At 30.7% G+C, this 11,862-nt stretch overlaps 2 protein-coding genes and 1 non-coding gene across 3 annotated transcripts; 2 read left to right on the plus strand and 1 right to left on the minus strand.

Annotated features, from left to right (window-relative positions):
• Window positions 1-3,683: 3,683 nt before the first annotated feature.
• TRNAA-UGC (transfer RNA alanine (anticodon UGC)) lies at window positions 3,684-3,756 on the minus strand. Its single transcript has one exon. It is a non-coding gene; the product is annotated as a tRNA-Ala (tRNA).
• Window positions 3,757-3,795: 39 nt separating this feature from the next.
• On the plus strand, window positions 3,796-9,461 carry LOC118043892 (DNA polymerase delta small subunit). Its single transcript, XM_035052001.2, has 14 exons — window positions 3,796-3,945; window positions 4,066-4,195; window positions 4,809-4,915; window positions 5,038-5,164; window positions 5,752-5,859; window positions 6,402-6,517; window positions 6,606-6,689; window positions 7,073-7,141; window positions 7,258-7,329; window positions 7,425-7,516; window positions 7,595-7,722; window positions 7,902-8,003; window positions 8,110-8,177; window positions 8,992-9,461. The coding sequence occupies exons 1-14, from the start codon at window positions 3,799-3,801 to the stop codon at window positions 9,049-9,051; spliced, it is 1,410 nt and encodes a 469-aa protein (XP_034907892.2). The 5' UTR covers window positions 3,796-3,798; the 3' UTR covers window positions 9,052-9,461.
• Window positions 9,462-9,811: 350 nt separating this feature from the next.
• Window positions 9,812-11,069, plus strand: LOC118043894 (uncharacterized). Its single transcript, XM_035052004.2, has 2 exons — window positions 9,812-10,500; window positions 10,687-11,069. Exons 1-2 carry the CDS (start codon window positions 10,135-10,137, stop codon window positions 10,774-10,776), a joined length of 456 nt encoding a protein of 151 aa, XP_034907895.1. The 5' UTR covers window positions 9,812-10,134; the 3' UTR covers window positions 10,777-11,069.
• Window positions 11,070-11,862: the final 793 nt, after the last annotated feature.

Genomic DNA, 11,862 nt, shown 5'->3' on the forward strand with positions numbered 1-11,862 from the left:
ACACATTAAAATTATAAAAATATACTAAAAATTAATAATACAATGTTTTTTAAGACAAAAACAATTTAAAGACATCTTAAAAAATAGAAATTATCATTATGCAAACTTATTGAATACATAGCCAAGCGATCCTCCAATAAAGTTAAAATACAACCCAAAAAGCTAAAATAGATATGATAGGATTGTGATACGATGAAAATCTATCATAAGACACCAGCATTATTAGAATAAAAACTCATACCCTACGAGTATTAATTCGTAAACGAGAAGTATAAAGAAGACGCTACAAAACCAATTAATTTTTGATAAATTAATTTAGTTTGTTAAAGAACTAAAGAAATTGAAAATCTCTCTCACACAAGCTAAATACACTCGGCAATAGTAATATTATCAAGTTTAAATATTTTTTCCTTACAAAGAGTATTTATACTCATGAAAATAAAAGTATGATAAAACTATTTTTGTGGATTAAATTTGCTCACTTATAAAATTGATACAAAACCTATACCAATACACCGGAAAACATAGATCCAAACAAGTCTTAGGCCATAGTTGAAAATTAATTAATAATTAAGTTCAAACAAGCATGGGTCTTAGCTAATTAATCAAATCCAAAAGTTTAAAAATTCTCTCCAATCAACCAAAATAAATAAAATATAATTGAAACTAAAATATTTATAGAGCTCATAAAAGTCATACATATCTAAAGAAAGAAATTACTTCAGTTCTTTAATGAATTTAAACCACACTAAGAACTCTTGTAGCCAAAACTAGATAATAAAAAACATTTTATCATCAAATTGCCAAAATAGTAAAAGCAAATGCAACCAGTTTACATAATATGTTATTGAACTCCAATTAACTTGAATTTTTACCACAATTTATTCTGTATGTCTAGTATCTTCTTATAAGATTTTAGTTTGATTTGATGTGTGGTTTGAGAGATATATATGATCTCATAAAATTAATCATTAGGCATTTTCATGCAAAATTCAGAACTAATTTTGTTTGTATATCACCTCCCTCTTTGAAATGATTTATCCTTGAATCCAAATCAGAAAAATTAATTTGATGCTCAATTTTTTTTTATAACAATCCACTAGAAATCTCATTAAAAAAACATGTTACCAAACTCTCCAAAATAATAAAACACAAACACTTGGAATAGAGGGGTTAAATTTATTACTATTAAAATAAACTTCCTTGTAGAAAAGTAGGATTAATGGTTGGTTTTAATAATGGGTAGATTTAACTCACCCTATTTAACATAAAATTGAGATTATTTCTTTAATTTTTCTACACAATTTATACTTAGCTCACTTACTTTTTTCCACTAATTAGGTCTTAGTTCCACTCTCAATCAAATTTGGATTTGTTGTAGAAGTTCCTCGTGTGGTAATGATTGGCTAACCTTATTTATTTTCAAAGAGTTTTACCTTGCATAAGTGAAGACTGTAGAACCACTACAGAAGATGGAAGAATTGTTTTTGTATGGCTGAGTTTGGAAATGCGGGTAATTTGTATTTTTAATAAATTTAAATTTTTTTGTAAAAAATTAATTTTTTTATATATTTTGGATTGTTTTAATGTACTGATTTTATAAATAAATTTAAAAAAAAAAAAAATATATATTATTTTGATGTATTTTAATATAAAAAATATTTTAAAAAAACAACTATACACATATTTTCTAAGAAGTATGGAGGTGATGAACTATTAAACGTGGGTAATTTGTATTTTTAATAAATTTATTTTTTTTTTTGTAAAATATTAATTTTTTTATATGTTTTGGATTGTTTTGATGTACTGATTTTAAAAATAAATTATAAAAAATAAAAAAATATTATTTTAATATATTTTAATAAAAAAATATTTTAAAAACAATTATAAATATATTTTCCAAGAAGTATGGAGGTGATGAACTGCTACATAGGATAAGAAAAAGTTCATGCGGTAAGATATAACAAGACCATCACCTGTTTCTCAAGCTAAATCATCCACTGGCATTTGGAAGTCTTTTCACTCTTGAGATCCAAAATCTTTATTTTTTTGTTAATTATAGTTTTATTTAATGTCTTTTGTTAATAAGTAAAGGGAAAGAACATGAATCAACTAGTAAAAACACGTGTCACATGATTAAACAGGTTGTCATATCATCCATCATGTAATTAATGAAAGGAAAATATTAAACAAATTTATTTAATAAAGTGAATTAATCAATTTTGAAATTGATAGAGGGATTTAATTAACCAATTAATGTATTACAAGAATAGTTCACTTAAAAAATAAACTAAGTAAAATCAGGAGATGACATCAAAAGTCACTATAAAAGGAAAAACAAATCATACAAAATGTATTTTATCCCATATTAAATGCTTGAAGGCAGTAACAAAACAATTAATTTTGTTTAAAAAAGTTTAAAACTTCAACGTACAATAAAATTGTTTTTTTCAATTAGCTAACATGAAAATAAAAATAAAATAGAAATTCTTATCACCTTTCTTGTCATGGAGTAATATTTTTAGTGTGTATTTGATATTGTGGTAATTTTTTTTTATTATAATTTGAAAAGTAAATATTAAAAAAACTATAACCTATAATATTTTTTTAACTAAGAATTTTAATTTTTTAAAGTAAGATTCATGCAAAACTGTGGTATGTATTTATTAATTAAATATTTTTAAAATTTAAAATTAAAACAAAATATATACCACAACACAAAATAGAAATAAACTAAGATAATCTTAAACAACCCATGATTTGTGATGTTTCCGCTCGTTTTGAAATATGTGGTTTTTAGGTGTAAACAAGTAGGGATTTAACCTAAAGTGTTTTGATCCATTTTTTTAAACTGCATGTAAAGATAAAGTACCGTTTGGAAATATAGTGTAAATTATATTTTATAAAAATTTAATTTATTTTATATGTTTTAAATCATTTTGATATATTAATTTTAAAAATAATTTTTAAAAAATAAAATAAAATAATTTTAATATATTTCAATATAAAAAATACTTTAAAAAATAATTACATTTTCAAATAATCACGGAGTATTTTACTAGGAGAAGAAAGACGTGCTAAGAGTTTCAAGTGGAGAGGAATAAACAGGTGACAAAAAGAGAATCATGTAATTGTTCATGAGGCTGGTGGAATACAAAGGTAGGCTTTGATATTATTACAATGATTTTTTTTTAAATATTTTAAAACAATATTTGTTTTTTAAAAAATCATTTTTAATATTAATATATCCAAATAATAATAAAAATTTTAAGCAAAACAAATTCAATTTTTTAGACCGTGTTTTCAAGTACCACAAAAAAATTTAGCTGCTGTCATTTGTATTATAACTTAGTGTTGAAATATGATTTGAAAATTTCTGAATTATTTTTTAATTTTAAATTAATTTTTTTTAATATATATATATATATTTTATTGTTTTAATATACTAATATCAAAAATAAAATTTTAAAAATAAAAAAAATATTTTTTTGATATATTTTTATATTAGAAATACTTTGAAAAAATATCTCTACATCAATTCTAAACATGAAAAAAAACCATCAATCATAGACTAATAAAAACGTTTTTCTTATTTTTATTTTTTACCTAGAACTACTTTGTCGTACCACCAGCTAGACAAAATCGGGGAAAACCAGTAACAAAGCAATCCTGAGTGAGAACATTGGAGATGCGGGGGATCGAACCCCGTGCCTCTCGCATGCAAAGCGAGCGCTCTACCATTTGAGCTACATCCCCGTTTTATAAATGCTATAAGAACACTTTATATAATTAATATATATGATGAGCATAGTACACACTTTATATACTTTTAATCTCTCTGTGTTGGCTGCTGCCGCTACTTGTTTCCGTTTTCCCGCCATGACTGGAATGGAAATCGACAGAGAGAAAAATATCCAGAGAAAGCATTCTACTTACCAATCTCTGGTCGCTATTTCCCATTATCTCTTTCTTTCTCATTCTTCTATGTCCCAAAAATATCATTTGTTTCTTACTTTTTCCTTTTGTTTTCTAGGAAGTGTTAACTTATAATTGCTAAAATTGCAGGATGAGACCTTTGATATTCAAAAAGAGACCTATAGAGGCCAGCAATATAGTCAAATATACTTTGCTCGTCTTCACTTGATGAGAACTCTGCTTTACTCTCTCGTTACCGATTGGAAACCCCATGTCCCTGGTACCTCTCTTTCTTTCTTTCCTTTTTTTCCCCTTGTTGAATTGAAGTTAAAGTTTGCTTTTTTGTTTGATTAGGTGATGTGTGTTTGATTTGTTTGTGTTTTTAGCTTACTTATGGCATTTAGTGTTGTAATTTTGGAGGTGGGGGAGGAGTAATTTCTGATATATTTCTCTTAGAGCAATTTTATTTTTTAACTGAGTTGTCTTTTAGAGTAAAGTTGGGGTTTTATGTGGGTTTCTTATTATTTTGCTGATTGGTTGGTAGGTAAGAGGGAATCTGTAGGTTATGGTGGTATTTAGGGCTTAGGGTTTTGGTATATTTTTTTGTTGGTTTTTGTTGATTTATTTCATAGAAAATTTGGAAATTTTATCTTTTTGTAATTGCTCCTAGGATTTCAATGGAATTGGTTGTGAGGTTTACTATGTTGATTGACAGAGGCCAATTGTACATGGTGTTGGTAAATTTCCTGAGTGGTTTATTTTTCAATTTCTCCTTTTCCCTCATTTGTAAAGGTCTTGGATGTAGGTAGTTTGGATTCTTAATGATTTGATGATGTGACATTGTTATAAGATGCATGGAGTGGTCTTTATTGACCGGCATCTTTTTGTTGTAGTTTGTACGGTTTTGGGGTTGGAAGAAGGCAAGGAATGCATCATTGTTGGGACCCTGTACAAGCACATGAAACTTAAACCTTGTGTCCTTGATGAATATTCTAAGGAGGTATTTGGTTGTTAATAATGAATTTCATGACGTTGTCATTTATATCTTTTTTGTTTGAAAGTGAGAAAGAAATTGTACGTTGCAAGGGTGTTTGATTTTTTAAACTTGAGTGCAATGTGCAGAGATCTGCAGTGCCTCTTGTCAAGCCTCATAACTTCATGCATCCGGATGATCATTTGGTTTTGGAAGATGAAAGTGGAAGAGTTAAGCTTGGTGGCACCGTGCTTTCACCTTCAAAATATGTTACAGGTACCTCCCATGTACAAAAATAATAAATTCTTGTGAGGTCAAATGCAGTTTGTTGGCAGCTATTAGAGAGGCACAACTTTTTTTTTTTTCAGGAACAAATTGGTAAAGTCTGCTTAATCACTGTTTTTTCCAGTTGTTGTGTTCATGTTTTTGTCAAGCATTATCTTTCTATGACATGAAAATCGTGTGGTAATAATTTCGGTCTCCTCATGCTTTTGTATTTAATGATGAATCTGTGGTTGGACTGGAGTTGTGTTGATGACTAGCCTTGTTTGGCATTGCAGTCTAACCATGTTTTTGAAAAAATTTTGAATTTTTTTTTAGCTTCATTTTTTTTTTGATATTTTTGAATCGTTTTGATTTGCTGATATCAAATAAATTTTAAAAAAATATAAAAAAATTATTTTGATGCATTTCCAAGTGAAAAACACTTTGAAAAGCAACCCCCACCACACTTCCAAATAGGCCCTAAGGTAAGAATAGTTCTCATGAAAATACTTGTTTTCCACAACCTTTTAAACAATATGATTTTGAATATTTTATTTGTCTGACAAACCAGTTTCACATTGATATGATGCATTTGATAGGTGGTGTCGTTGCTTTACATGGAAAGGAAACTACTGCTGGTGACTTTTTGGTTCTAGATGTCTTTGAAGCTGGTTTAGCACCACAAATAGAGCCCCAACTTAAATCAAGTATGATATAAATTATATTTCTGGCATGATTTCTACTTGGATCAGATATATACAAATCTTTATGTTTCTTGGTTATCACATCCTTATTCATTAAGTCTTTTTGAAGATGTATTCATCTGCATTGTCATCGTCATCTATACGGCTTTAGAATTAAAAGAATTACATACAACTGAAGATAAATTTGAAATTAACAGAAAAAAGATTATATAGACAGAAGTATTTTGGAATTGGCATGGAGTTTTTGTTACAAGGGATTGTAACATATGAGAAATGCATCTGGGACTAATTTCACAAAATATTACTTGAAAGATCATAAAAATGTCGACCGAACACCTAGTTAGCTGTTGAAACGCCAAATGGGAATTTCAAGTTGCTTCCTTTGTAGATGAATCACTTAATGCCCATTTGAACAGAGTAGACTTTGTCCATTCTTAAGTTCGATATTTGGACTCCATTTACCATGTCATCTTTTGGGAGCCCCTCCTTTTACTCTTCTTTCAGAAGTCAAATTGTCTTTTAGACCTGGCACTTATTATTCACAGGAGAGGACAAGTATGTTGTTTTTGTTTCTGGGGTAAGTGTTGGAAGCAGCACATCAAATCCTCTCCAATTTCAGCTTCTTGTGGATCATATAACAGGACATCTGGGAGATGATCAGGTTCTTGCAGTTTCTTTCTTCCCCCCCCCCCCCTCCCAAAGGTTGTTCTGCTGCTTATCTTGCATACTTGAAATGCTTAAATGACCAGGAACAGGGTATTGCGGCAGAGATAGTTCATGTTGTGTTTGCAGGTAATTCAGTGGAAATTCCATCTGGTCTTCTAAATGGACAGGTAATGGTATTATATCTTTTCTGTCTGCTTTGTGCGTGTTCAGTTCTGAAGTTCTCCTTCACAATTCTTGTCTCATCTTTTCATAAGATGCTCTATGCTATTGTCTTTCTATTTTCTTACCTGTTTGAAATGGTGCAAAAGTGAAAGTGAGTGCTCTGCTTGGATGTTAGAAGTAGCTTCCCCGATGGTAGTGATGCTATTTTTGCAACATTGATTAAACCTGACTGAGATATTAATGTCTGGAGGGGAGAGAGAGAGTAGACTAACCAACTATTATAAGAATTAAAAACATGTAAATAATTTGCTTTATGGACTCAAATATTTGATGGGATTTTTTTATGTCATGTCACCTAAACAATTTTGTCCCTTGGTCATTTTGGCAGAATTTGGCTTCAAAGGATCAATCTAGGCTCTCTGAACCAGTTCAAGAGCTGGATATTTTGTTGACTCAGGTTTTTTTTGTTATTTTGACTAATAACTAACAACTTTTATTTACCTTTTGTTCTCCCATTTTGTCTTTCTTTTGGATCTGTTTGTCATGGTCTCATTGTTTAAAACCTCTGTTTAGATTGCTGCAGGTGTGTCTGTGGATATCATGCCAGGATCTAATGATCCAGCAAACTTTGCTTTACCTCAACAGGTTTGCCCTTTCTTATCTTTTTCCTTCTTTTGGGAATTTATGTACATCCTCACTTCAAATTGAAAGATTTTTTTTCTCTATTCATTTCTTTTCAGCCTTTGAACAGATGCCTTTTTCCTGGATCAAGAGCTTATAACACTTTTAATTTGTGTACTAATCCTCATTGTTTTGAGCTTGATGGTGTCAGGTAAGAAATGAGTGCATAATTCAACAATGAATTGTGATAATTAGATGCATTTTGACAATTGTTTTTGGTCCGTTTCAGGTTTCTTGGAACATCAGGCCAGAACATTGATGATCTGAAAAAGTATTCAGAAGCAAGGGATGGGCTTGAATTTATGGAAAGGACATTAAAGTGGAGGCATCTGGCACCAACAGCACCTAACACACTCGGTAGAAGCACCTGCTATGATTTGGCAATTCATTTTTCATTTTTCTTATGTTAGCTTGATTGTTTGAAAACTTAGATAACACTATATTCAAACAAAGAGAACAGGAATACATGCAATTAAAATTCTGATTTCTTCCATGAGCTCCTAGTTCAAGAATGCAATCTCATCAATGTCTTTCAGGTTGTTATCCTTTCACTGATAAGGATCCTTTTTTGATCGAGAGCTGTCCGCATGTTTACTTTGTTGGTAACCAAGATAAATATGGAACTCGCATTTTAAATGGTATTCTCTCATAAACTCATACATAATAAATAAGGAAAAACAGATCTAATCTGTAGTTGAATTTTCTTCAATTTACAGTTAGATTTAATGTTGAGTAAAATTGCAGGTTCAGAAGGGCAGTTGGTGAAACTTATTTCCATTCCTAAATTCTGCGATACTGGAATTGCGGTTGTGGTAAGTTTTTGTATGTTATTATAATGCTCAAAGTTATTCAAGGATCGGAAACAACCATACCTGAACTTTATTGTGCAAATTTTAGCATGCATGATTACATGTGGATCCATGTCTTGCATTTTGTTCTTTTCCTGGGTTTGGAAGATATGTAATACCTCCTCTTTCTGATTTACTTATCTTTTTGTTTCATTTGTTTTACTACAACAACAAAGCCTCCATTGCAAACCGGTTGTCGTCAGCATTGTGGATCTTCTGTTTTTTTCTTTTAGTAGAGGAAGTGAAAAGCACTAATGTTAAAATTTTTAAAAAGAGAGAAGATAAGTCTATTGTCAGAAAGATGAAAGATAGAATCATTTAACCTAAATTTTAGGATTGTTAGGTTGCTTTCTTTTTGTTTACTCAAATAAGTTTATCAGAAAGATGAAAGCAAGAGATGGATTTGGTGGGACAATAAGGAATGTCAAAATCATCAGCGTTACTTAGTTAATATTATTACACTGCTAGTAACAATTTTAAAATGACTAGATTAGATACATGAAACTATATTACATTGTAGTTCTGCTTGAACACGGCCTCTGATCACTAATCCTCTTAACATTTTAAATTTTGGTTCATTCGTTTAGTAGGGAAACTAACCAAAGAATGATAAGAGAGGTTAATAGTTAGAAATGGGCACAAGAATGTAGTTTCATTACTCTAGTGTTGTGAGATAGGGAGCACAAAGTTTACACCTTTTCTTCTTTTCTGTTTCTTTCTTTGGACTTTTTCTTTCAACAATGTTTGCCATTAACAGTAATTTTCATACATTTTGCAGCTTAATCTGAGAAATCTGGAATGCCATACTCTCAGTTTTGGTGCTCAATTCAGCCCTTAAAAACGTTCTATGATGTATGATATCTGTATTACTGAAGGGACTAGAACTGCTAGGACGTTATCACTGCCTAATGTCTGAAGCCTGCCACCAGTAGATTAATTGGACTATACATAATCTCCATCGGAAGATGTGTATCTGCCAGCAGGTTTTCCAACTGCCTAGACGGTATTTCTTTCTTGCTGGATGTTTTGTAAGTTTGGCGGGCCTTCTTGTGAATTGTATGTAGGTCTTGCATATTTTGAAATGTAGTTCAACCCTCTGAACTTAAAATTCCAGGACGCATTGCGGGACCAGAAAGGAATGGTGTAGGTATTGTCATTGTCTAAACTTTGTTGTTTTTCAGGGCACAATTGAACTCCATGATTATAGTTTTAGTGTCATAAATCTCCCTCTTTTGAGGGTGGACTTGAGCTGCTGAGGTCTGGATCAACATGATGACAACTTCTGTAGCCATGAATTCATAAAAGGCCCTTGATAATAATAATCATTTCACAAAATGGAACTAGCGGTCAAGGAGCTCTTTCCTCTACTCAAAGCACTTCACCTATAAAACGTTGTGTGCAAAGGCATTTTTATGGCAGTCTCATTTGCATGGAATAATAGTCCATGAATCAACCTTAGTAGCATTCGATAAATCAATTGGGTGGCACAAAACAATAACTGGTAAGCAAGCCCATTCTGTCAAATCCCAAATCATGGGCAGCCCGATTCTTATTACATGTTCCATTCCCTCCTCAGGAAAAAAAAAAAAAAAAACCCAACCTTGCTACTGACAATTTTATCAGCTAGAACATGGGTGGCGCACAAATCTAGTCGAAGTTGGAATTAATGTAAATCTTATCATTGTCATGCACCAATAAATCCCATGTCAATGCCAATTTATTGTCCCGTTAACCCCATTATTCCCTCCTCTAACGGCTATATTTTCTATTACAATTATTCAAATCATCCCTCTGCCTCAACGGTCCATTTCTCACATAACACCAAAGTCACTACCCTACAAAACCAGCTCCTCCATATATACACATTTCCCTGTCACCATAACTTACCCCTCTTCTCTCTCTCTCTCTCTCTCTCTTCAAAATGGTCACTGCTAATAATGACTCTAGTAGTACTACAGTTCAACATGTAACCAAGAAATCTTCGGATGAGTTGCTGAGGAAATTTGCAGAAGAAATGAGTGATGATGACGCTAATGAGGCTAATAAATTGGAGCTGGCAAGGGTGTTAAAAAGGAGAAAAAGGAGGAAGACAAGAAGGGATCTCGAAGGTGGTAATTTATCTGAAAGTCCATTGCATTATAAGTCGAGTTCCAGCTTAGTGGAGAGGAGGTCACTTCTTCCTCCGGTGACAAGGAAATCTGTATTGCTGAGGCAACTCGGGATCGGAAGGTTACAGCTCAAGGCAAGGGATACCAAGAGCAAGTCAATCTTGGCTTCCATTGAAAAGGTGAGACGTTCTCCGGTCATTCATCATTAGAGCAATATCTCATTAACTACTAATAGCGTTCTCGAAAATTTAATTATTATTTTTTAAATTTTTTTTTTTCGAGACTTGTAAATTTTAATTCGTGATGTTAGCTCGAATCAGGATCCAGATGTTTTATTTTACTAATCAAAACTTCTTACAATGCAGACATGGCGCAGGACTGTAGAAGGAGCCTCAAAAGTACTCATGGAGAAGCATTACAATCGACACAGGCGTTTGATTAGCGATATGATCTAGCTCATGGTATATTTAAATAGCAGTTATTTAAGTATGAACTTAAAAAAAGAAAAACAGATAGAAATGGAGGTTTAATTTTTGTTAATATCAAACGTCAAATTTACACATTTCTTTTTTACTTGTATTAATTTTCAAGCTTTAAGCTAAATTCCAAGTCGATCAATCTTGCTTTTATATTTTTTTTCCTCTTGTTGTCTTCACTACAGCAACTACTGTGAGAATGTAATAATACAAGTAGCTGAGATAATCAAGAAATCTTATTACATCTTTTATTTTTCTTGCCAATCATAAGAATTGTGGTAGCTTTTATAGTTATGATTTGAAATAAATTATTTTATAAAAAATATTTTTAATTGAAGTTAGTTTAATATTTATATATATTTGGTTAAAATTATAATTGAAATTGAAATTAAATAAAAAATAATTTCATATGTTTGGTTAAAAAAATATTGTTTAAATTAAAATTATTGATATTAATGATTTTTAATTTAAATATTGTAGATTTAATAATTTTTATTAATAAAATAAAAATACTTATATCAAATATATTTTTATTGTTCCATTAAATTATCTATAATTTCATCACGTATAAAATTCATCCGATAAGAACTACAGTTTTTTTAACTTTCTTAAGTGCGCAACAACATCAAGTAAAAATACCAATTAAAAATAAAAATAATTTTTTTTTAATTAGATCGAACTTGATTTAATGCTTTGAATCGGATATGGTTCGGCCGGAACAGTGAAGAGTGACTCCACTCTTCACGTGAACAGTAAAGTCACTCTCTCTCCACTATTCGCTTAAGTGAACTGTCACTTAAGTAGATAGTGGAAACTCTCCACTGTCATGTGATTTAAAAACATTTTGTTTTGATCCCGCGTGAACAGTAAAATATTTTTTTAGCATGTGCGGTTTGTTTTAAAAGCAAGAGCTACCGCATAAACAAATGAATACTAAGTGACGGTTTGTGAAAGCATTAAAACTGGTGTTTCTTTAAAATTTAAAATTTAAATATTTTATATTTTAAATTAATTTTTTTATATATTTTTTAAATAAAAAAATACTTTAAATTACAACCGATCACA

This window comes from Populus alba, chromosome 6, assembly GCF_005239225.2.
Source record: "Populus alba chromosome 6, ASM523922v2, whole genome shotgun sequence".
NCBI classification, from domain to species: Eukaryota; Viridiplantae; Streptophyta; class Magnoliopsida; order Malpighiales; family Salicaceae; genus Populus; species Populus alba.